Raw genomic sequence first — 25,175 nt, 5'->3', positions numbered from 1 at the left:
CACAATGAGATACCATCTCACCCTAGTTAGAATGGTGATCATTAAAAGTCAGGAAACAACAGGTGCTGGAGAGGATGTGGAGAAATAGGAACACTTTTACACTGTTGGTGGGACTGTAAACTAGTTCAACCATTGTGGAAGACAGTGTGGCAATTCCTCAAGGATCTAGAACTAGAAATACCATTTGACCCAGCCATCCCATTACTGGGTATATACCCAAAGGATTATAAATCATGTTGCTATAAAGACACATGCACACGTATGTTTATTGCGGTACTATTCACAATAGCAAAGACTTGGAACCAACCCAAATGTCCATCAATGATAGACTGGATTAAGAAAACGTGGCACATATACACCATGGAATACTATGCAGCCATAAAAAAGGATGAGTTCATGTCCTTTGTAGCGACATGGATGAAGCTGGAAACCATCATTCTCAGCAAACTACTGCAAGGAGAAAAAACCAAACAACGCACGTTCTCACTCATAGGTGGGAATTGAACAATGAGAACACTTGGGCACAGGAAGGGGAACATCACACCCCGGGGCCTGTTGTGGGGTGGGGGGATGGGGGAGGGAAAGCATTAGGAGATATACCTAATGTAAATGACGAGTTAATGGGTGCAGCACACCAACATGGCACATGTATACATATGTAACAAACTTGCACATTGTGTACATGTACCCTAGAACTTAAAGTATAATTAAAAAAATAAAAAAAGGAATAAACCAGTTTCCTTTTCTAATGCTAGACTGTGAGAGCTGCTTCTGTACTAATGGCTACAGAAGCCTATCATTTCCTGACTTGGCCCTAGGAACAATGGCAAGAATCTGGCCTCATCAGAGTTGTCCCTACCCTTTTTCCCCCCCCCCAAAGTTGTAAGTAGATGGCCACATTGGACAAGTAGCAAATTATAGAGACAGAGCACACACAGATGGTGTGGCTATAAAATAGCAAATTTTGTCTTCGCTTATGGCTTAGAAATTTCTTGCTCCTTTGTGGAAATAATTCATATGCTCATAGACCCTGGCACATAATCTGATCAAACTTAGCACATATTTTTATAATTCAAAGATCCTAGATTTGATATCCACTGTTTGGGGAATCCCTTCTTCCATTTCCTGTGTCAGGGGATGATGTTCTTTATGTCTGAATTAGGCACCTTCTTCTCCCTTCTTACCCCATCCACCTGTAAGGATCCCTGAGTACTATTCATCTGGTTGGTCACAGCTCACTCTAGCCTCAACCTCCCAGGCTCAAGTGATCTTCCAACTTTAGCCTCCCATGTAGCTGGGACTACAGGTGTGTGCCACCATGCCCAGCTAACTTTAAAATTTTTTGTAAAGACGAGGTCTCCCTATGTTGCCCAGGCTGGTCTGTAATTCCTGGGTTCAAGTGATCCTCCTGGCTAAGCCTCCCAAAACGTTGGGATTATAGTCATGAGCTACCATGCCCAGCCTCCAAAGTTATTTTTACCAATATATACTCCCAGCAGGAGCAGGAGTGTTTGAAAATTTCCTTTGTTCCACATATCCTTGCCAACACTTGTTTCCTGAATTTTTAATTTTTGCACTTCCCCGGGTCATCTTTTTTTTTTTTTTTTAACTTTCTTAATTATGGAAAATAACAGAGATTTAGGGCAACTATCATGTACAATTGGTCTGCTTTAATGAAGACATTGTGAGTGGTGAACTGAAAAGCAAACCCATATATGCTAACACAAGAGTGCCAGCAGAGCAATTCTGGGACTCAGAGAGCCAAATAAAAAGGTATGAACCCATATAAATCACAGCTGATGTAAGCTGTTGCAAATTAAAAGCCTAACTAACCAGACCAAAACAAAATTGTTCTGAATTCTTTAGGACACAATGATACACTCCATTACTGCCCTCTTGGAGCAGCTGATTTCAAATGCTAGGCTTTCAATGAAAAATTATAGTAAGATAGAATTATGGCAAACAGTACCCACACATGGCACCTACCTTCTGAAGTCTCTGTACCCACACATGGCACCTACCTTCTGAAGTCCCTCTACAGTGGTAGGCAGGCTAATCAAGTCTGCAGCTGACTTAACATTGGCTTTGAGGTGGTTCACTGCAGAAGTCAACAGAGAAATCTGAACAAAAAAGAATAACAAACAATGAAAACAAATGAGAATTTGTAGAGGACGCGTTACCTTCACAAACTCTATGGTTGGTGATGTCAAGATAGTCTAGGATTTTATGTGTTTCTGCAACCCTGTCAGCTCACAGAAGTAAAGGAGATAGTACTTTGGATAGAATTGGGATCTGGGAGGCAACAATAATACCCCTTCTTTCCCTGCCCAATTTGAACACTAGTGCCAAACAGTAAAGGCAAGTGTTATTCTTTACCCTGTCCTGGCAGCACAAGATCCCAAAATCTTAAATTACTCAAAAGATGCTGTAATTGTCACACACTCCTTCAACAATTGGACAGGAAGAAAGCTAATGATGAAGGATCATTTCAAAATTTCATTTTGGTAAAATGTAACACCTCAGTAATTTACCAAACTTTTGTTCTTGCCCAAGTGGGAACATATATTATAAAGTAAAAGCCCATCTCACAAAATACAGTCTACAGGAACTGCACTCTGACAATTTGAACAGCACTTTCAACTACTTGGGGATTTGGTTTTGGTTTAATAATGTGACTAATATTTCAAACTCAATAGCTCAACCAGAGCACTACTTTGTATCCTGAAGGGGCTCAATAAATACTCACTGACTCACTGACTGATGTAATGTATGTATTAAAATAGGAATTTAATCAATATAAAATGGGGCTTCCCTTCTGCTATTTAGGCATAGAATTCTAAATATCTAGACTTCACTCTTGAATGGGAACTGGGGGAACCCGTGTAATAGTCAGTTTCAGGCCGCAAAGACAATATTCTAAAAGCTTTGCAGTTTGGCTCAAAACACTTGAAAGATTTTTAGTTCTAAACTGCTTTCCTATTTTAAATTCAAGGATGAGAACACAGATCTACCAATAGCAATTATATTCAGAGTGGCCTCATAGGGTACCCACAAGTTTCTGGGCACTTGTTATCGGCCAAGCACAGTGGTAGGCACTGGGGGATGTGAGACAAAACAGAACCTGATTCCCTACTCATTCCTTTAGCAAATATTTGGCATCTCTGTGCCAGACACTGCTGCAGTCATTGTGGAGACAGCAGAGAGGCAACCAAGACCATGAAGCTCTGCTCTTATGGACCATACATCCTAGTAAAAGGTGACAGAAAAACAAAGAAAAGAAACCAGATTGTAATAAGTACTATGCTAATAATTTTTTCTTTTCTTTTCTTTTTTTTTTTTTTGAGACAGTCTTGCTCTGTCGCCCAGGCTGGAGTACAGTGGAGTGATCTCGGCTCACTGCAGCCTCTGCCTCCTGGGTTCAAGTGATTCTTGTGCCTCAGCCTCCTGAGTAGCCGGGATTACAGGTGCATGCCCCTACACCTGGCAAATTTTTGCATTTTTAGTAGAGACAGGGGTTTCGCCATGTTGGCCAGGCTGGTCTCGAACTCCTGGCCTCAAGTGATCTGCCTGCCTTGGTCTCCCAAAGTGCTAGGATTACAGGCATGAGCCACCATGTCCAGCTATGCAAAGAATTTAATTTAAACAAAGCTCCCTGAGTAAGTAGTAGTAGCTTGGTCTGAGACAGGGAGTCTGGTAAGGAGCCTGTGAACTCGGGAACTCAAGTTCTCTTTTCCCTCTTTTTTAGGAGGCAAAAGTTCAGAGGCTTAAGACGAATTTTCAGTCACTCACTAATAAAACAAATACTACTGGACCCTATTATTCACCAGTGGTGAACAACAAAGATGTCAGGGATCCTGTGGTGTTTACATTTTAGTGCAAGGAGACAGACACTTTTATATAGAAAAATATCAGATAGTGGGAAGCACTAGAAAAAAATTAAAATAAGGTAACTTGATAGGAGTGACTGGGTAGCAACTTTTAGACTGATCGGTCTGAGGAGGCCTCTGTAAGGAGATAAAATTAAAACTGAGATCTAAATAATAAGAAAGAATTAATCATATGAAGATTGGATGAAGCCTATTTCAGGGAAGAGGGAACTGCTAGACCAAAAGCCCCAGTACAGGAAAGAGCTTGGCATATTCAGAGAATAGAAGTTTAGGTGGCAGGATCTCAAAATGTGTGTGTGTATGTGAGAGAGACAAAGAGACAAAGTAGGTGGTGAGGCCAGTTGTACAGTAAAGTGCCAGAACAGGCAGGACTCTGTAAACCAGAACAAGCACATGGGTTTTACTTGAGGTGTGATAGGCAGGGGTGTGTAAGCAGGATAATTACATGAATGGAGACACCTTGTAGGAAGACTACTGTGGCTGTCAGTAGAAATGGAGAGACCAGTAAGAAGGCGATCTGTGTAGTCTCGGCAAGAGATAATGGTGGTTTAGACTTGAGTGGTAGTAGAGGTAGTAGCAGAAGTAGAGACGATATGATTTGCTGGGACTGGGTGCTAACAGTGGGGAAGATAGAAGAATTAAGGGAAACTCTTAGGTCTCTCACCTCAAGGAGCTTTCAATATAACTAAGAGACAAGACAAGAGTACATTAAAGAAACAATTAAGCATTAAACGTGATACTGAATAAAGTTCTGAGAAAAGGATATCAATGCAAGCTGAAAGAAACAGGCTTCGCTGAAGTAGGACTCAAATTGGACTCTGACAGGGAAGTTAGAATTTTATACATAAAAACCAAGCAGACATTCTTTCTAGGTTAGAAGGGTGAGGGTGGCATCGGGGGATAGGGAACACAGTATGAATAGGGTCAGGAGTACTTTCTTTTCATAGCATCTCTCAAAGTGACAATGATTTGTTTAGGTGGTTACTTGATTGAGGTTTTCTCTCTTCCACAAGACTATAAGCTCCATGTGATCAAGGACCATGTCTGTCTTACTTTCCACAATACGCATGGTACAAAGACTGGCATTTGTTGAATGAATGGCTGAGAATGAACACTCTGTGTCTGGGATGGACATTGAGAAGGCTAGTCTAAGCAGAGTAGAAGACAGAGGCCAGGGGGTAGGAGATAAGGCTAGGTAAATAGTGAACTTATTCTTTTCATCAGTAACTGGGTATAATAATAATAACAACAACAACTATTTAACAACTATCTTATAAGGATGTGTGATGGTTTCAAAATATGTCTACAAATTCTTTGATAGTCTTCTTCCCTTCAAGAGGTGAAACCTACTTCCCTTTCCCTAGAGTGTAGCCTGACTTAAGTAACTTGCTTCTAGAGAACAGAATAAAGTGGAAGTGACAACTGGCAACTTTAGAAATTAGGTCACAAAAGGTCCTATGCCTTCTTCTTTGCTCTCCTTGGATTAGTCACTCTGCGGAAGGGAGCTGCCACGCTGTGAGGACACTCGAGTAGCCCCAGAATGACAAGTCCATGTTGGGAGGAACTGAGGCCTCCTACCAAAAGCCACGTGAGTGAGGAACCTCCAGCCCCAGTCAGACCTCCAGATTATAAAGACCTGGACGACATCTTAATTGCATCTTGGCCAGAACCAGTCTGCTAAGCTGCTCCCAAATTCCTGACATATAGAAACTATAAGATGCTAAATGACTGTTGTTTTAGGCCACTAAGTTTTGGGTAATTTGTTACCAAGGAACAGATGATCAATACAGGCTATGAGAATTAAATGAGATATATAATCAAAGCTCTTAGCATAGTACCTGGTACAGATGAAATATCAAATAAGTGACAGTTCTTTAATAGTGAAATTAATAAGCACTAAAACATGCAATTCTCCATAAGGACTCCAGAATAACCAGACTAATCATCAACATTATAACTCCGTTCATTTAAAAACAAGATGGGTGAGAAACCTCTGTCCACAGAGATACTCTCAGCAAACCATAAACTTCCTAAGAGAAGCAATTACATTAAGGAGGTTTTCACTCATGCCTTTAAAAAGATATGAATGACATCCAGGTTTGAAAAGGACATATAGAAACAGGCATTTTCATGCACTGCTTATGGGAGTATAAATTAGAGAAGACTTGTAAGAAGTTTATCTAGGAATTTCCATCAAAATTTGAAATGTTTATATTCTTTATTTTAGCAATTTCATTTCTAGAAATCTTACAAAATAGCTCATGTACATGATATATTTTTTAAAAAATAATTTTTCCTTATTTGTAACAGCAAAATACTAGAAACAATTTAAATGTATATCACTAAGAATGCGGATATATTCAGTGGAAAAGCAAGTTGCAGAACATATATTGAATGACCTTATTTATTTACAAACACACACGCATGTCAACCCATAGGCTAATTCATACTAAAAACGATTATGATTTTGTAAATAGAAAGAGAACTAGAAGGATGCAGCCCACATTACTGACCGGACACCTATGGGAGCATGAGAGAGAGAGAGAGAGAGAGAGAGAGAGGGAGAGGGAGGGAGAGAGGGAGGGAGAGAGAGAGAGAGAGAGAGAGAGTGTGTGTGTGTGTGTGTGTGTGTGTGTGTGTGTGTGTGTGTGCATGTGAGATGGGAGCACAGAGACAGAAATTGAAGGAAAATTTTCATAGGATTTCTATATGTGTTTTATAGTTTAAATCTTATATAAGAATCCACTCACAAATTACTTAAGAAATTTTTAAAAAGACAAAAGATGAGAAAGAAATACACACACAGGAAAAAGATGCCACATAACTTTGCAAAGGGTTTGATGGGTTTTCTTGGCTGACCCTTTCTCCCATGCCCTCACGGAGCTTTCCGAGACCACTGTAACATGCCCAATCATAAAATGCTAGGAAGGGGTCCTGCCCCAGGTATGTTTTCCTTAGGGCCCCAAAGTATGTACACAGTTGGTTCAAGATCAGTTTGAAGGGCAAGACCATAGTTATTCCTAACGCCCTATCAATTATGTGGTTACCTTTCAGCCACCTGAGGGGACAAACTCCTTCCTCCACTGACAACTGGCCAGATCGTAAAGAAAGAAGCTGTTCTTTGGGTAAAAACTCTTCTTCCAGGTACTGAAAGTTCCAACCTCCTGAGGCTATGGCAGAGTGCATGGCTAATCAGAAGTATCTCGGGAATGGTAGTGGTCTTACAAAAAGCCAGTGTGACTGGTTGGCAGCTGCCATTTCACCCAAAGTTAAGAAGCAGCTGAAAGCCAATGCCAGCAGGATTGAGTGAGGTGCTGCTGTACTTTTCTCTGTGCCGCAAACACTCTATGCCTAGTGTGACACTCTATGCCTAGTATATCAGCTGCCTCACTGCAAAAGCATGCTCTGGAGAGCTGACCATTAACTTTCCAGGTACCAAACATCACTTAGGTCTTCTTACTCACTTATAAAACCTGGATCACCCACTGTTTCCTAGGACTTGGCTATTTACCCATAAATTACAAAGCTGGATTCCGTCTTCTAGCATTTCTCTCTTCAGTAAAATAATGCCAAAATCTGTGGAAAGCTATAGCAAAGCTTATATATGTAACTAAAATGGAGACGAGGCACCCTCCCGTTACTTTCTCTGGAATTGCTCTGGCCTCTAACAGATGCATTCTAGAATGTCAGATCAGATTCAGGCATTAGGAAAGTCACACTTTGGAATTCAAAGAGTCTAAAAAGTTGAATTAAATAGAACCCATTAAGAAAAATCCATATTCCAGCCAAAAGATGAGTCATGACTTTTATGCATATTACATGACTTTTCATTAGAAAAATTAAAAATAGCTACTGTAGACCATTTGCTTAATACATCATTTTATACTATAAAGTTGGAAATGCTGCTTTTTTGCTTTGGGGCTGAAGTTAAGTGTCCTTTAAATAGTAAAGAAAAAGTTATTAAAACAGACAATCATCAATGATGAGTGATTATTAGTCCTAGCAGGGACTCAGCATCATATCCTTTCAACTTTATCTACTGAGCACCTACTGAATCCTACAGGGGCTACCAAGATGTAACGCAGCATGGGAAGCTGGAAAGAAGAGAGGCTTCCAGGACTTGAATATTTTACTTTTAGTATTGCTACACAGCTGAATGACTGTGGACAAGCTACTTAACTTCTTTGAACCTCAGTGTTCTTATCTGTAAAATGGAGAGAACATCTCCTACTTCATAGGACTGTAGAAGCCAAGAAAGGAGATCACACGTGCAGTGCACCTAATAATGGCTGGCACAAAGAAAGCATTTAATGAATGGCAGTTATCGTCAATATCATCATCGTCATCATCATCATTGTTGCCATCGTTTTCTTTATCATGCTTAAGGCTTAGAGTACAGTGTACACTTTTCTAGTGCAATTAGAAGTATATGCAAATAAGCATCACATAAGGTATTTGGACTGAGTGCTAAAAGAGAGCTACACAGAGGACTATAGGAGAAGGGCACTCAAGGTCCTTCTTGATATGGCTCTTGCTGACTTACTTATCTCTGGCCTTTTTAACCAAACCATACTGTAGCTATAATGAGTGACTAAAATTCCCTGAACACACCATGTTTTCATTCATCTATACTTTTGCACATACAGTCAATTCTTATTATTAGTGGTAGGTATGTTCTAGAAAACTTGCAACAAACATTCAATTAGTCAATATTGAACCACTGTTCCTTGGGGAAACACAGGTTAGGTTCCTGTAAGTCCTCTGCTCATACTTTTTTTTTTTTTTTTTTTTTTGAGACAGAGTCTTGCTCTTGTCGTCCAGGCTGGAGTGCAATGGCACAATCTCAGCTCACTGCAACCTCTGCCTCCCAGGTTCAAGTGATTCTCCTGCTTTAGCCTCCCAGGTAGCTGGGATTACAGGTGCTTGCCACCATGCCTGGCTAATTTTTGTATTTTTAGTAGAGACGGGGTTTCACCATGTTGGCCAGGCTGGTCTCGGACTCCTGACCTCGTGATCCACCCACCTCGGCCTCCCAAAGTGCTGGGATTACAGGCACAAGCCACCGTGCCCGGCCTGCTCAATTTTTTCAAACTGATCAATACAATACATAACCTTGTTGTATGTGTATTTCTGTTTAAAGACATTTTATTTAATGCATATTGTTGACTCATTAGCATTGAACCCACAGCCAGCAGAACCATAACCCATGCCTGAAAGAAGTCTATCTAACACATGTATTTTATCCATAGGGAACATCACAGTCTCCTTGCACTTTGGAACAATAGACAACACGTTAGCACTATGGCTGAGGGACATTTCTGAACATGGAAATCACCAAAAACAGCACAAAAATTAAAAAATATGGCATTAAATATATTGTGAAAAAGACACTGTTTACAGTATGAGAGCTGAACCAAGAAGGCAGCATGTCACCTTGTTCAAACTCAGCCGTAAATATGCATGTTGGGTGACTCAAATTCCTTGCTGCTCTGCATGTGTTGGTGAATGACTGCAAAAGTGCCACAAGTATAGATTTTGAGATTACAAATAAATTTAGCAAGTACACAATTCATAAATTATGAGGATCAACTGCACCAACGTTCTACCTAAAATATTCTCCCTTTCTGTAGAATTCAGCTGCCCAACTCCTATTTGCCCTTCAGGTCTCAGTTCAAGAGCGCTAGGAAATCTCACCTGGCCCCAATCTAGGTGAGATACATACTTAAAAATGCCCTCACAATACTCATTTGGACCTATTTCTTTTTGCTTATCAGGCTGCTTTACAACTGTTTACTTTTCTATTTCCTCCATCTGATTATAAGATCCTTGAGGGAATTGGGGGCGGTGGCTCACATGTGTAATCCCAGCACTTTGTGAGGCTAAGGTGGGAGGATCACTTGATTGCAGGAGTTTGCAACTAGCCTGGGAAGTAGTGAGACCCTGTCTCTAAAAAAAAAAAAAAAAAGAGAAAAAGAAAGAAAAAAAATTAGCCAGACATGGTGGTGCGTGCCTGTAGTCCCAGCTACTCCAGAGACTGAGGTGGGAGGATCACTCGAGCCTGCGAGGTCGAGGCTGCATTGAGCTGTGATTGCATCACTGCACCCCAGCCTGGGTGACAGAGTGAGATTGTGTCTCAAAAAAAAAAAAAAAAAAGGTCAGAGGGAGCTTGTTTGCCCATTCTGTTCTGCCATGTGAGGACACAGCAAGAAAGTGCCATGTATGAAATAATGAGCCTCCACCAGACACCAAATCTGCTGGTGCCTTATCTTGGACTTCCCAGCCCCTGTTGTTTTTAAGTTACGTAGTCTAAGATATTTTGTTATAGCAGCCCGAATGGATTGAGACAGAATCCAAAGCCTAGCTCCATAAAAGCAGCTAGGTAAATGTTTGTTGAATAATGTCTTCAAGGAAGTAGGAGACTCCCTATAACAGTCAAGAGGGAATGAGTATAAAACCAGAGGTTTCATGAATAAAACAGAAAAGTAAATTAGATTTCAACTAGTAATTTAAAGCTTTTTCAAGGGAAGATTTGATGTTAACTTTTTTTTTTTCAAACTAATGGCTTTTTTTTCAGATTATATTAACTTCAACTTACATTGTGATAAGAACAGTTCTCATTAAGTGATATAATCACACTTCTTGTTTGAGCCAGTTTGAACTGCTTCTAAAACAACTGCCACTAAAAGCATCTTAAGTGACAGTTATGTTTAGATATGGAAACATAGTTAAATATTACTTTAATTTTTCTACCTACTTTGGTTTAGGACAGATGCCTCTGACTTCAACAGACCATCAGAGATGTGTAACATTAATTTTAGAAAACCACTCAGACAGAGAGTGCTGAGCTCCCTTAGGAAACAACACAAGTCTCTGCTTTCCTATCACCAATGCTCTGGGCCTGCGCTCATGGAGAAGTCCTCTGTTATCAAGCTGGCTTCATAAGTCAGTCCCAGCATCTTTGAAGGCATATTGATGCTGAAACGGAAAGGGTTTCAGTGCAATCTCTTCCAGTTTCATAGATGAAGCCCTAGGACAGAAGCAAACTTTCCTATTTATAGCAGGTCCTTGAATAATATTTTGTTCAATGTCATTTGGTTATGTTGATGAGAAAAAATCCGACTCCTGGCTGGGGCCACTGTCTGTTTGCATGTTCTCCTCATGTTGGCATGGGTTTTCTTCAGGTACTCCCACATCACAAGGTTGTGCATGTTAGTTAGTTAGTTTAGTTGCCATGTATAAACTTTAGTCCCAGTCTGAGTGTGAGTGTGTGTATGAGTAAGCCCTGTGATGGGGGTGGCGTCCTGTCCAGGGCTGGTTCCTGCCTTGTACCCTAAGCAGGATAGGCTCTGGCCACTCATGACCCGACCCTGCACTGAAATAAATGGGCAAATAATTATTTTACTTGCTTTTATTGATCTTTTGTAAATGTATGTATCGCTCACATTTATTTCAATGTTGAATATTAGACGTGTTTTGGTCTTTATCTAGAAGTGCAGTGATTTTTTTTTTTGTGGCCAGAAATGTGCCCTAGGTATTTAACTTTTTTTTTTTTTTTTTTTTTTTTGAGACAGGGTCTTGCTCTGTTGCCCAGGCTAGAGTGCAGCGACACGATTACATCTCACTGCAGCTTCAAACTCCAAGGCTCAAGCAATCCTCCTGCTGCAGACTCCTCAGGTGCTGGGACTAAAGTTGTATGCCACCATGCCCGGCTAATTATTTTTATTTTTTTCTAGAGACAGGGTCTTGCTTTGTTGCCCAGGCTGATCTGGAACTCCTCGGATCAAGTGATTCACCAACCTTGGCCTCCCAAAGTGTTGGGATTACAGGTGTGAGCCACCACACCTGGCCTTAAGTCTTGTTTATATTAATTAGCCTATGATAAAACTGGTTTCATTATATGCCATTTACTTAAGTTCACAGTTTCCAAAAACCTATCAATGACATTGAGATTTACTGTATCTGCCTTCTCAGGTGCTTCTTGCATTAAAAATAATGGCAGGCTAAGAATAAAATCATTATTTTGTGTCTAGCTTCCTGGTTAAAGAGAACTCAGAAACCAACATACGTACCAAAGATTTGAAAATCTATGTTTTCTCCCACCATGTACCAATATCCCCTTTGACTCTTCCTATAATGTCAGTTTATAAGAACGAGATGAAAAATAGATAGCTGACTCTGCCTTTTCATGCTGAACAGTATCATCCTCCTCTCAGAATGGTAAACTGCATGACTGGCTACCTATATGGAATCCCCAGTTTGCCCCAGGAGAGAGGCTGATTATCTTTCAGTGCTTCAATGTGGTCTACTTTCACCTGATGTAATTTGCTGTGTGAATGTAGGCAAGGCCAATTTCTCCTATCCTTTTTGCAAAAAAGGGGTGAATACCTGCTTTTCTCTAATTACTTAGAGTCCAAAGGTAAAGGACAGAGGGTAAATACTAGAGGACTACTCATGAATTATTTCATGAATAATTTTGAAAGATTAAATAGAACTGACTGGAAAGTGTCATAAGGCACCATACACATTAAGGGTGAGCTACTGTTTCAGAAACATTTATGTCAATTACAAATAGGTATGTATGTGTTTACTGGGTATTGATGTAAAACATTTTTTACTGCAGGTTCCAGGCAAAAGTTTGGAAGCCACTGCCCCACACTATTTATCATTGGTCTTAAGTGCTGAACTGCCCCACTTCTGGACCATTGGTGAAAGGTGTGGCTTCAGATATATTTGCAAGCACTTTCTTCTAGCACAGCACTCCTTGTCACTACTGGCTCATTCTGAACTTTGTGATTCTACTCTGAAGAAGACAATACCTTCTTAGCCCCAAGAAAAATAACATCTATTTTTAAGCACTTTGCATGTGTGTCATTCATCTGGTACTTGACTTTTCTTTTCTACACATGTACATTTCCTAACTAAACTGGACAAAGTAGGGACGGGGCTATAGTTACCCTGTGACAAATATGGTATCCTTATACATACAAGATGCTTGATCAACAACCTTAGAATAAGCCTTTATTCTCTGGCAGAGTCCCACTTCTGGAATCAATGTCTACTCAACTCTGGTCAATTTAGGGACTGGAAAAGTTTATGCTCTATCTAGGCTTATTTGACTGGCCAAGGTATTTAACCAACTCCATCACCCACTCCTAAGCTATTCTTAGAATGACTACTGTTGATGATTTCCAGATTTTGTAAACTCAAATGAAATAAGCTCTCATTAGCTAATAAAAATGGGTTACCTACTTTTCTTGGGGGTTAGATGACACTCCTTTTTTATCTGACACCTACTCTACTGTGTAGGAAAGGGTGACTCAAGAAACTTCCAACTTTCTCTCAACTGCTATATTTAGTAGAATTATTTTCTTTTGCAGAAAGGATTAACATTTTAAATATTTGGTAAATGCATAACTATTTTACCTGACTTTAATATGCTGGGGTTACAGTATGCAAAACCCCATTTCAAAAAGTAAAACAATCTGAAATGAATTCCCTATACCTACAATTCTCTATACCCTATTCATACTAAACAACCAAACAAATATTCATAGCTTACACAGCAAAAATCAAACTTTTAATACCTGCTTATTCATTTCTGTGATGTTTATCCAGACTTTGTTTAAACCCATCTCTCCAGATTCAATCTTCTCAAGTTGTTTTTGCTTGCTGAGTAGTTCTTCATTAAGTTTGGGGATTTCTTGGAATGAGCTTTTCTGATTAGATTCCACTAAAAAGACAAAATAAGAACAATCATAACTAGCATAAAGTGCCCTCATGGTCCTAAGATGAAAAAAATCATCAAACAGTAGGAAAGAAGATGGATTAATAAAAGTTAATTCTGACATTGTTCTTTTATTTATGTAAATATATATCTTTCACACTAAAGCTCCCATTTTAACTGGGGCTATTTCACTGCTGGCAATGCAACTTTTAAAAGTTAGCCAACTAAAAATCATAACAGAATGTGAGCAGAAAGAGTTGGCTTTGAATCTCAACTCTGTGACTTACTATGACCTTGAGCAAATTACTCAAATTCTTAGAGCTCAGTTTCCTCATCTGTAATACAGAGATAAAATATACTTCACAGGATTGTTAATATTAAGTGAGAGAACGGCTGTAAAGCACTTAAGACAGCTGGCCATAGATGATAAATGCTAAGTACTGACCAGCTCAATTTAGGAGCTTTTAGATTAGTCAATTAAGATTTATAAATCTACTCCATTAATGCCCAAGGTGAGATTATAAGTTATATTTCTAAATGCTTAAATCTATTTTTTCTACCTTAGTCAATTGCAAGGGGGAGGTTTTACCACCTTTCGAACGCTGTTACGAGGACTAAGATTTTTACTCTTTCTCATAAGTAGTAAACAGTATTTTCTTAAGTCTTAAATCACCCCAAAACTCAAAATGAAATAGAAGATAAAAGAATATGCTAGGTGAAGTATAGTGTGATATTTGGCCTTTCTTTTGGGAAACAATAGCTCCTGAATGGTTTAGGGATTTGCCAGCCTGAAGGTAGAGGCCTGAAACAATGCTTTCTCTTCTTTCTTTAAAGAGCATTTTCCCTTTTCATAGAAAATAAAATATTAATAATGGCTGGTCCTCCAGAATAAAACCTACATCCTTTTTTTTTTTTTTTAAAGCCACAGACTGCCTTAGTTACTACATGCTGCCTTAAAACTAAAAACTGGCATAAAAGACCCACATAAAATAACTTCCTAAAATGTAAGCTCCAAGACTGTTTTGTTCATTTCTATATGGTCAGGTACATTTTGTTCATTTGTTCATGTACTATTTTGTTCATTTCTACACTTTAGAACACTCCTGACACATTTTAAGCACTCAATCAATATTTATCACCTGAATAAATATTTCGCCTTTGCTTAACTTCCAATTACATTTCTCATCACTTTACCTACCTCTTCAACCTACTTGTGGCCAAGCTGATCTTCCTGACACACTAACCTTTGAAGCCTCATGACCCTTGCACATGCTATGGTTTTTGCGTACATGCCCTTGGCTTGTCTCTTCTTTATTTCTACCACTTTGGCCTAGTTCATTCCTTTTACGATTCAGCGCCAACAGCCAGGACCCTCGGACCACTGCACCTCTTTCCTCTCCAAATTCTACCACGCACTTAACACGTGGTACTATAACTTTACTCATCTGTCTCCTCTACCAAATGGTGAGATGCTTGAGGACAAAGACTAGATCTAACTTGGGTATGCATTTCCAGCAGCCAGCACAGAGCCAGGTACTCAGAAGGGTTCAAATGCTTGTTCTGTGAAATCATTGTAGGGTATGAAATGGAGTTAATGTTATACTATTAAGTTAAACAAAAAAACCCTCAACAAATAACCCAGGCTGGGTGCGGTGGCTCACGCCTGTAATCCTAGCAGTCTGGGAGGCCGAGGTGGGTGGATCACCGGAGGTGAGGAGTTTGAGACCAGCCTGGTCAACATGGCAAAACCCTGTCTCTACTAAAAATACAAAAATTAGCCAGGCATGATGGGGCATGCCTGTAATCCCAGCTACTCGGGAGGCTGAGGAAGGAGAATCACTTGAACCCGGGAGGTGGAGGTTGCACTGAGCCAAGATCTCGCCACCGTACTCCAACCTGTGCGGCCGGAGCGAGACTCCATCTCAAAAACAAACAAACAAACAAAACTAAATAAAAAACCCAAACACATTTAACAACAAGATCCCCCAAAAAATGAGTACTGATGGTGGTATCCTTATTTTAAGCAAGCTCACTACTGAAAATTCAGAATTGAAAGAAATGAGATATATTTATTCATTTTCCAAAAATGTTTGCCAAAGGGTTTCATGATAACGACAAACTTCCTACATGCTTTAACATTTAAAAAAAATTGATATATGGTAATTGTACATATTTACAGGGTACACAGCAATGTTTCCATACATATAATGTATAGTGATCAGAGTAATTAGCATATCCATCATCTCAAACATTTATCATTTTTCTTTGTGTTGGGAATATTTGATATCCTCCTTATAGCTATTTGGAACTGTCTAGTGTTAACTCTAGTCATGCTACAGTGGTACATAACACTAGAACCTTCTCCTCCTATCTAGCTATAATTTTTCATCCTTTAACCAATCTCTCCCTATCCCTTCTTCCCCTACTCTTCTCAGCCTCTAGTATCCTCTGTTGTATTTTTTACTTCTATAGAATCAAATTTTTTTGAAATATATTTTTATTTTGTTTGGACATGAGATCTCTCTCTATTACCTAAGCTGGAGGGCAGTGGCATGATCATAGCTCGCTGCAGCCTCAAACTCCTGGGCTCAGGTGATCCTTCTGCCTCAGCCTCCTGAGTAGCTGGGACTACAAGCTTGTGCCACCACGCCCAGCTATTTTTAATTTTTTTAGAGATGGTGTCTTGCTATGCTTCCCTGGGCTGGTCTCAAACCCCTGGGCTCAAGTGACCCTTCTGCCTCAGCCTCCTTAGTTGTTGGGATTACAGGCATGAGTTACCACACCCAGTGAGATAAACTTTTCTTATCTTCCACATATGAGTGAGAACATGCAGTGTTTAACTTTCCGTTCCCAGCTCATTTCACTTAACAGTGTCCTTCAGTTCCATCCATATTGCCAAGAATGACAGGATTTCATTCTTTTTTATGGCTGAATAGTATTCAACTGTGTATATATACTACATTTTCTTTATCCATCTGCTGTTGGACACCCAGGTTGATTCCATATATTGGCTATTGTGAATAATGCTATAATAAACATGGGGGTGTGGATGTTTCTTCCACATACTGATTTCCTTTTGCCCAGTAGTTCCCAGAAGGTGCTTTTAATGTAGCACTTGATTTACACATGGTTTACAGGAATATATCTATCTCATACGGTAAAAACATTTTACCAGCCAGTCTAAATTCATTTCACTGAATTTCCTATACATTTTCAGTTAGGTTATAAAGAAAAACTCATCCAACGAACATCTGCCACACTCAGGTACCCCGAAGGGGCAAGGGGCGAAGTCTCTCTTTCCTGCAGTCTATACGCATGAACTAGGAGGTAGGAGCGGAAGAGGAAATAGACAAATACATAAATAACATGGGTTACAATTATTAACTAATAAACATATAAAGCTGACCAGCCCTGAAAATATTCTGGATCCTGAGGATCGTATGAGCCAAGAGGGGATCACAATGATTATCTGGTTTGGAGCTTTTTAGGAGAGACAAGTCAAGTAGAGGTACTTTTATTACATAAATGGGAGGAAGTGTAGCAAAAAAACAAACAAACAACTTATGATTACTAATTCATGTTTTTCCAACATAAGAAGCAAACAACTTAACATTTTGTATGTTAATGCTCAAAAGAATTTACCTAGTTCTTTTGATTTCCTAATCTTTAAGATAAGGAAATGGAAAAATGTCAACATATACCAGTCAAACAGTAAACATATTGCTGACAGCAATATTTTATATTTATACAGTGTATTTCCAGTTTGCAATAAACTTTGATGTATTAATTATTCAACAACTTGTTATTAAGCCCCCACCATGTGCCCAGCCCTGCACGGGCACTAGTATATACAAAAGACCCTGAAGCTTTCAGTCTAGTGGGGAGCCAGGCATGGTCACACAATTACTATACAGTGTGACCGATGTTATGACAGAGGAATGCCCAAAGTGCTTTGGTAGCACAAATACATCTTTATATTTTATAGATGAGAAAGTGAAGGCCCAGAAAGAATAAGTGACTTGTCTAAGTTTTACAGCTAGTTTTGCAAAGCCAGAATTCAAAAAGTCAAACATTCTGCTCCTAGGACCAGTACTTTTTCTAGTATACTTTAGAGGTCACAGATACCTATATCCCCTAATGCCCTCGTTAGCACAAGGCCATTATTAAGTTCTGTGCTAAATGACCAGTCACTACTTTGTCTTTATGGCCAGAAAAGGAGGTGCCTGATTTATTTATACTTTCCACATTTATTTATACTTTTCCAAATTTCTTTTCATTTAGTGAAGTGTTCCATAGCGGAGTGACAGAAAAGGATGGTTGAGAATAGAATCTTCCTTAGAATAACTGTGGAGGTCTTTTGAAGTATCTGGTTTTGGAAAAAAGAATACTGAGCTAAGAGTTCCAAGGCCAGTCAGTACTTTTAGCTTAACGATCAAGTTTCTCTTTGACGAGGAAAAAAGAAAAGAAAAAAAAAAAAAGTGAAGCCTATCTGCTTTGCTTTCTATTTCAGGTATTTTAGCAATTCTTCCTTTCCTTGCAAGTGTCTTGGAAAATTTATAGAAATAAAATCAAGAAGTTCTGGATTTCTCAAAAAGGTATTAAAGCCAGACAAGCAGGTGGTCTTATCCAAGTTCGTGAATCCCACTGTCTTCTCAAAAAACAAGAAAAAAAAATTAACCTTAAAAAATATATTTAGGCAGGGCGTGGTGGCTCAGGCCTGTAATCCCAGCACTTTGGGAGGCCGAGACGAGTGAATTACTGAGGTCAGGAGTTCGAGACCAGCCTGGCCAACAAGGTGAAACCCTGTCTCTACTAAAAAAAAATACAAAAAATTAGCTGCGTGTGGTGGCATGCACCTGTAATTCCCAGCTACTCAGGAGGCTGTGGTAGGAGAATCACTTGAACCTGGGAGTCAGAGGTTGCAGTGAGCTGAGATCGTGCCATTGCACTCCAGCCTTGGTAACAAGAACAAAACTCCATCTCAAAAACAACCAACCAACCAACCAAAAAAAAAAAAAATTTTTTTTTTTAAAGTAGAAGCATAATTCAAAGAAAGATTATTTAAACCTAACAAGATTGGTTCCATTTAGTCAAGATACTTGTTCTCACAAAAAACTCCTAAGTAGTCTACAATGGTTTAGCCTATGGGCTGACTATACCCCATTCCCTATCCTCCCTCAGGAAGTCCTGCTTTGCAATGTCAGGAAGACATTGCAGGTGCTGGCATTTCTATTGTAGCGAATCAAAGCCAACAAAACAGCTGGACTGACAATTCCAAATCTGCTTTATTCAGCTGGCTGACAAATGTAGTCAGGGTCCCAGGGGAACGTGGCTCAATGGTAGAAAGCAGGGTCCGCAGTCCAGGGTATAATTCTTGACATCTCCTGAAGACAGTATAGTATTTCCAGGGATTGGTATTAACAAGTGTTCAATAAATATTTGTTGACTGATTGCCAGGTCTATTATATGTACAAGTACTTTATTTGCATTCCCAAAGAAATTACCTGAAAAGCTCAGCTAAGCTATAAATTACGTAAGTATCCTGTAAACACGGTACAGAGCAGTCAGAAAAAGGAGTCCCTGGATGGGTGAATTGAGCAATGTTTTGAAATATATAAATAAATAATTGCTATATGTGATCAAAACAAGCTACAGCACAAGCCTATAGCTGAACTACAAGCCTAACTACAGGGTTGTAGTTAGGAAACCCAATTAACTACAGAGAGATGACGGCACAGACAGGTGTCTTCAGTGGTTACTTATGGTTGAACACTATTTCTGAGAACCTAATTTTCAAGTTATGCTTACTACTTACAAAGAAGAAATTGGCCTCAGAGACACTGTACAATACTGCAAGGACAACTATAAAGGAGGAAAAATAAATATGGGGTACATATCTCATTGTTTCTTATACCATACTCTAAAAATTGGTAATCCAGGTTAGGATTCTGGCAGAGAATTGTGGCATACCGAATCCCCAGCCCCAGAATCAGAAACTCAGAAGAAAACCAAAGTTAGTATTTTAACTTTTTTTTTTAAGCAACATCACTAGAAACATCATTAACACACTAAAAATTAGCTGTTCTTAGGCTGGGTTCAAAACTTGAGTAACTGTAGGCAGCCAAGAGAAGTTGGGATATTGTAATCTTCTAGGCTTCAGATGGGAAAGTGAGGATACTGTAATCTAGGCTTAAGATGGAAAGTAAGAACTTTAATTCCAGTTCTGCAGCCAGATGTCTTTATGACCTTGAGAAAGCCTTGTGGTCAGTTTCCTGGTGTGCTTATGCTATTAAGGTTAGGGTATCTGTGATTAAGTTGAAACTGGTTCCTTTGCTTAGAAGATTAACCCTTGAAACCTAGAGCCAAAAATTTCAGTGTTGCTGAAAAAAAAAATAAAAAAAATTCTATGTTAAATTCGGTCGAAGCTACTATGCAAACATACCTTTTGGAAAAAGTAATTTGGGCCGAGCACAATGGCTCAAAGTTGTAATTCCAGCACTTCGGGAGGCTGAGGCAGGCAGATCACTTGAGCCCAGGAGTTCGAGACCAGTCTGAGCAACATAGCAAAACCCTGTCTTTTACAAACATACAAAAATTAGCAGAGGGTGGCGCGTGCCTGTAGTTTCAGCTATTGGGATTGGGGGTGTGGGGTGCTGACACGGGAGGACTGCTTGAGCCCATGAAGTCAAGGCTGCAACGAGCCAGATGCCACTGCACTCCAGTTTGGGTGACAGAGCAAGACCTTATCTCAAAAAAAAAAAAAAGAAAAAGAAATGAAAAAGTAATTTGGATGTGTAAAATATAACTTTACAATTTAGAATATACAAAACTCTGTGACTTGAAAACCTCCTTAAACTTTAAAACTCACTCATGAGAAAAACATTTGTGACAGTTGCAGTGTTCAAAGTAGGTATGGTTGTTGTAAGCCCTTCATGAGTATGTAACTTAGTTCAAGTTTCCTAAAACTTTAAAATGATAACACTCATTAATGGTATTTAACTGTTTTTTTCTTGAAACAGATCATGTTACTAGTATAAGCACAGCTAAGGAGAGAAATCTATCAGTCCTTGCTCTAAGCTTGAAAACTGATAAGTATGCAGAAAACCAGTTCTTCCTGTTTCTTCTACTAAACTTCTTTTAGATTACTGACCAAGTTGATATCAAAGAGATCCGTAGGCACTTGAAGAAATGTGCATAGGCTTACAAGGCCACCAGGAACAGTGGTGCAGATAGTAGTGTTATAAATGTGAATTTGGGTAGCAAGGGGCAAGAGGATGCTCAGCTCTGTCATACTTAATCACTGAACAAATTACTTAATCCTTCTAAGAGCACAAAATAATAAAAATAATACCCATCTCACGGGATTATTTTGTAAAGAAAATGATTTGAGACTTGGCACAGAGTAGGCCTTCCACAAATGTTAGCTACTCTTACTATTGCCCATTCCTATGCTCCTATTTGGTCTTTCTAAAGAGGCAATCGTTTGACAGATGCTCCCACATTCTTTCTCAAATGGCCCTGTGAGGTGGAAGGAATAGCCCAGTGTTGTCATTGCCACTTTATACCTGGGGAGATGCAAGCCATAAGTACAGGTTACACCAAGTCCTAGACTCGTACCCTAGGGGTAGGAGTCTCTTGCCTTCTGCGCGCTAAGCATTGACTGCAATGCCATTATTTCAGATGCTACTTGTCTTGCTGGTGCATAAGCACTGCCTTTTGTTCGTGAGTTTAAAAACAAATAAGTGTTACAACATTCAAACAGACAGCTCAAAAAGAGTATAAAAATACTGAGAGGAACGTACAATTGCTTCACTAGAATGGGCAAAACTCTTCATTCAGCATGGTTGACTTTGTCCCAGAACTTGGAAAGGAGTCCAAGATTACACTCTGAAAAGAGTGACCACTGCCGGGTGTGGTGGCTCATACCTGTAATCCCAGCACTTTGGGAGGCCGAGGTAGGTGGACCACCTGAGGTCAGGAGTTTGAGACCAGCCTGGCCAACATGGTGAAACCCCGTCTCTACTAAAAATACAAAAAAATTAGCTGGGCGTGGTGGCACACACCTGTAATCCCAGTTACTCGGAAGGCTGACCACGAGAATCACTTGAACCTGGGTGGCGGATGTTGCAGTGAGCCGAGATTGCGCCACTGTACTCCAGCCTAGGCGACAGAGCAAGACCCCGTCTCAAAAAAAAAAAAAAAAAAAGAGTAACCACTTACTTGTTCGAAATTTTTCCTTGAGGGCATCCAGATCCTCCTTGAGAGCAACCTGCATCCACACCAAGCCAACACAGGCCACAACACAGGCAGCAAGGATGACAAAACCACAGAGCGGATAACAGATCTTGCAGCATCGTAAATAGTCTCCCCTGCTCAAGAGGACAAATTCAACCATGAGTACAAAAGTGATGATGGGTATAGCTTTATTAGAAATAGTACACATTTTGCCATGCAATTATCTCCTCTAAATGAATAACCAGTGAATTAACCAGGGGAGGTAGGGTAAAGCACTTAAATGAATAAATAACATGACCTATTAAGGGTTCATCTACTGGATACAAAGGTTTCCAACGTCACATAAAACAGGAGTTCCTGCAGGGTAAAAGGAAGAACCTAAAGGCACTGCAGCTGTCATCATCAGGAGGGAGGTCTTTGAATACAAGCTCAGGTCACAAAAGTGTAAAGACCAATGTTTCTCTGCAATTCCATCTCTGCACTGTAATTTGCCTATTGATTTCTCTCTCTCAAATACATACTCACTCCGGGGAACCTTGTTTCAGTTTACTGAAACTTTATAAACTTTTGAGCAAGTTTTACTGCAAAAGAAATGAAAGAAATAGGATCTGTAGTTTTAAGTGGGCACCTGGTGTATTCTAGCTTATTGGCTCAGAAGCAAGGAAACACAGAAGGGGCTGGATTTCACACAAAACATCAACCAACCTTCAAGGTCTAAACTAACTTAGCAGGGTAACTACTCCAGGTACCTTCTGATGAAGGTAACACTTCATCAGACCTTCATAACCCAAACCCAGGATTGCCCTTAACGGCCTAAGCTGACAAAGCTCATTAGAAATCAAACTCTTCCTTTAACAAAATAAGACATTTTAAACCAACCAACCACTCAATGTCAGCAGCCCGACCTTCTGCCTAGCCATTGTTTCTACATCCTCAGCAGAATCCTCTTTTCTTTTAGTGTGCTCTGAGAGAGTCCAAGGGCGTTTTTAAAGTTCCCTTTAGTCCTTTCCCACCCTGAGCTCCAATCCCAATGTCCTCAAATCTTACTACTTGATTTGCCTAGTGGTCTCTCCACCTATGAACGGCTAAGGAAAATGATGCCTCTTCTTTTGCAGCCCCACCCTACCTACTCTCAAGGCTCATACTTCCTACAGTATATCTCTCACCATATTTCCCCATCACCAATATTCAGACTCATCCAGAGTGCAAAAACGAAATAATTTGCAGTCTTAAAGTCTCTGCTTCTCCTTTGTTCTACACTGTTTCAAAAAGTCTAGTTCCCAAAGCTTCTCTGCTCCTCTGTCTCCATCCTTTGCTTCTTTAGGACTCCCTGGGCTCTTGGCACATTCTCCAAGTCCACATTTCCACCTCAGATTTGGAGCTTTTCTTTCTACCTAAAGACAGATCTCTAACTTATTCTTCATTCAGGATCTGAACTTACCTTCTCCCTAAAACCGTTGTTCCCTTTTTGACTTCCAAGGCCTACACCCTTTTTTCTTCCTAAGGACTTCCTTTCTCTTTCCTGTCAATGTGGCCCCTTGGTAGTGCAAGGAGATGCCTTCTTCCCATTCCACCTTTCACCACTACTCACTTGGCAAAGCGAGAGCGATTTCCAACCACACCGAATTCCTCTTCCTCTTCGGAGCTGGACTCAGAGTCTGTGTCGGGAGGCTCAGTGCGAAGCAGGCGGTGACTGCTTGGGCCTTTCTTGGGCTTCTTTCTCCGGCTGTCCCCAGCCAAACCAATCAATGCATTGAGCTCTTTGCGCTTTTTCATCTTTTTGTGTGGGGTGAGTGGAGCTCCGACTCCTGAGCTGCCAGGTTCGTACCCGACGCCCAATTCTCTTCCTGCCTTGGAACTGCCTTCCAGGGTTGGGAATCCTGGGCCAGAGCCCCCTGGTCACTCCCACCTAGGGGTGGGACTGACCAGATCCGCCAGGGACTGGAGATTGGAGCCCAGAGGAAACTGGAACTCAGATGGGTGGGGGAAATCACATAGAAATGGCCAAGGAGCTGGTGACCCCAAAGGATAAGGCCTTGGGTGCAGAGTGTTAGCAGAGGGTGGAGAGGGACCTTTATCTCCCAAAGGGCGAAAAAAAAGCCAAGTCAAAAATGAAGGATTCTCAGCCCGGATAAGTAGGCAATACTTCTAAGGGTGCTCCAGGAGGTGAGGAAGGGCACGCTTAAAATAGGTGTTTTGGACCTCCGAAGCAGGATTTCCAATGGAGAAGGAAGAGAAACTCGTTCTTGAATGGGAAGAGAGTGGGGAGGTGCAGAGTAAGAACGTGGGAACGCGTCAGTCCCTTCCTTGCAGGAGAGGTGGCGGCAGGAGGGGGCTCCCAGCAGCTACAATCCCAACACTGCTTGGCCACAGAGAAAATGCCCGGGCCAGGAAGCCGGCTGGAGTGTGTGATGATCACCGTTCTCCGGCCTCCGTCCTGAACGTGAAGGGGGCCCGAGGCCGAGGAAGATCCGGAGCCCTGCTCGAAGGGTCGGCCTAAAAGAAGCCAGTCCCGCGCCTACTAGACCCCCGCCCCGCTGTCTGGGCCTTGGGGACACGGTGCCGCGGGCGACGGCGGCTCGGCCGACCGAAAGCGCTCCCGCCCGGAGTTTGAGGTCTCCGGCACGGGCAACTCTCGGCCACTCACACGCGCAGGCCCCACTCCAGCCGCGACTCCGGCCCCTGCTCCGGCTTCGGCCGCGGCTGCTCCCGACACGTTGTTGTTGGTGTTGGTGGCGGCGGCGGCGGCGGCGGCGGCCGCGGGCTCCAGCCCCGGGCCATCGCTCCAGCCCCAGATTACTTCCCCTTTGGCAGCGGCCGCCTGCGCCGCCTGCCAGTAATCCGCGCTCCCATTGGTCACCCGCCGGGGTGACGTCACGCCGGGGCGAAAGTCGTGGAGGAGCGGTGGGGCGTTAAAGGGGCCCTGCCCCGGCTGGGGCTGGGTCCCACCTGCCGATTAGGGTGGCCCCGCCCCCAGGAGGGCTTCCGGGACCTGCTGCGAACCTGAGCCGGGTGGAGTCCTGCATCCTGCGGAGCGCGGGCGGGGCAGGCAAAGCGCCCAGCTGCTCGACCTACTTCGAAAGTTCATCAGCCGCCCAGGCCCCCTGGACTAAGCAAGTATGAAGGCTCCGCCTCTCTGACTCTCACACAGGCTTGTAAAAGTTTAGGCGCGTTTCAGATTAATTAACACATTCATTCAGTCAATAAATATTTATTGAGAGCTTACTTACTACGTGTCGGGAGCTGTTCTAGCGCTGGGGATACAGCCATGAACAAAATAACCCGGGTCCTTGTCTTCCTGTATAGGGTTGCCAGATTTAGCAAATAAA

The 25,175-nt window shown here is 41.2% G+C and overlaps 1 protein-coding gene across 2 annotated transcripts in view; it reads right to left on the bottom strand.

The window, feature by feature from the left end:
* The window catches only part of EFCAB14 (EF-hand calcium binding domain 14), a 44,255-nt gene extending 19,298 nt beyond the window's left edge, over positions 1-24,957 (bottom strand). The window contains exons 1-4 of one of the 2 annotated variants that reach the window (XM_054489069.2): positions 23,438-24,957; positions 21,832-21,980; positions 13,472-13,617; positions 2,022-2,120 (exon numbers count right to left, since the gene is read on the bottom strand). In XM_054489069.2, the coding sequence (XP_054345044.1) occupies positions 2,022-2,120; positions 13,472-13,617; positions 21,832-21,980; positions 23,438-23,622 (579 nt within the window). In that variant the 5' untranslated portion in view covers positions 23,623-24,957. The remainder of the gene's footprint in view (positions 1-2,021; positions 2,121-13,471; positions 13,618-21,831; positions 21,981-23,437) is intronic. The other variant, XM_054489075.2, reaches the window with a different exon arrangement.
* Positions 24,958-25,175: the final 218 nt, after the last annotated feature.

The sequence above is a fragment of the Pongo pygmaeus genome, chromosome 1 (assembly GCF_028885625.2).
Source record: "Pongo pygmaeus isolate AG05252 chromosome 1, NHGRI_mPonPyg2-v2.0_pri, whole genome shotgun sequence".
Classification (NCBI taxonomy): domain Eukaryota; kingdom Metazoa; phylum Chordata; class Mammalia; order Primates; family Hominidae; genus Pongo; species Pongo pygmaeus.
The sequence above is the reverse complement of the archived record's forward strand: the minus strand, read 5'-3'. Positions and strand labels throughout refer to the sequence as shown.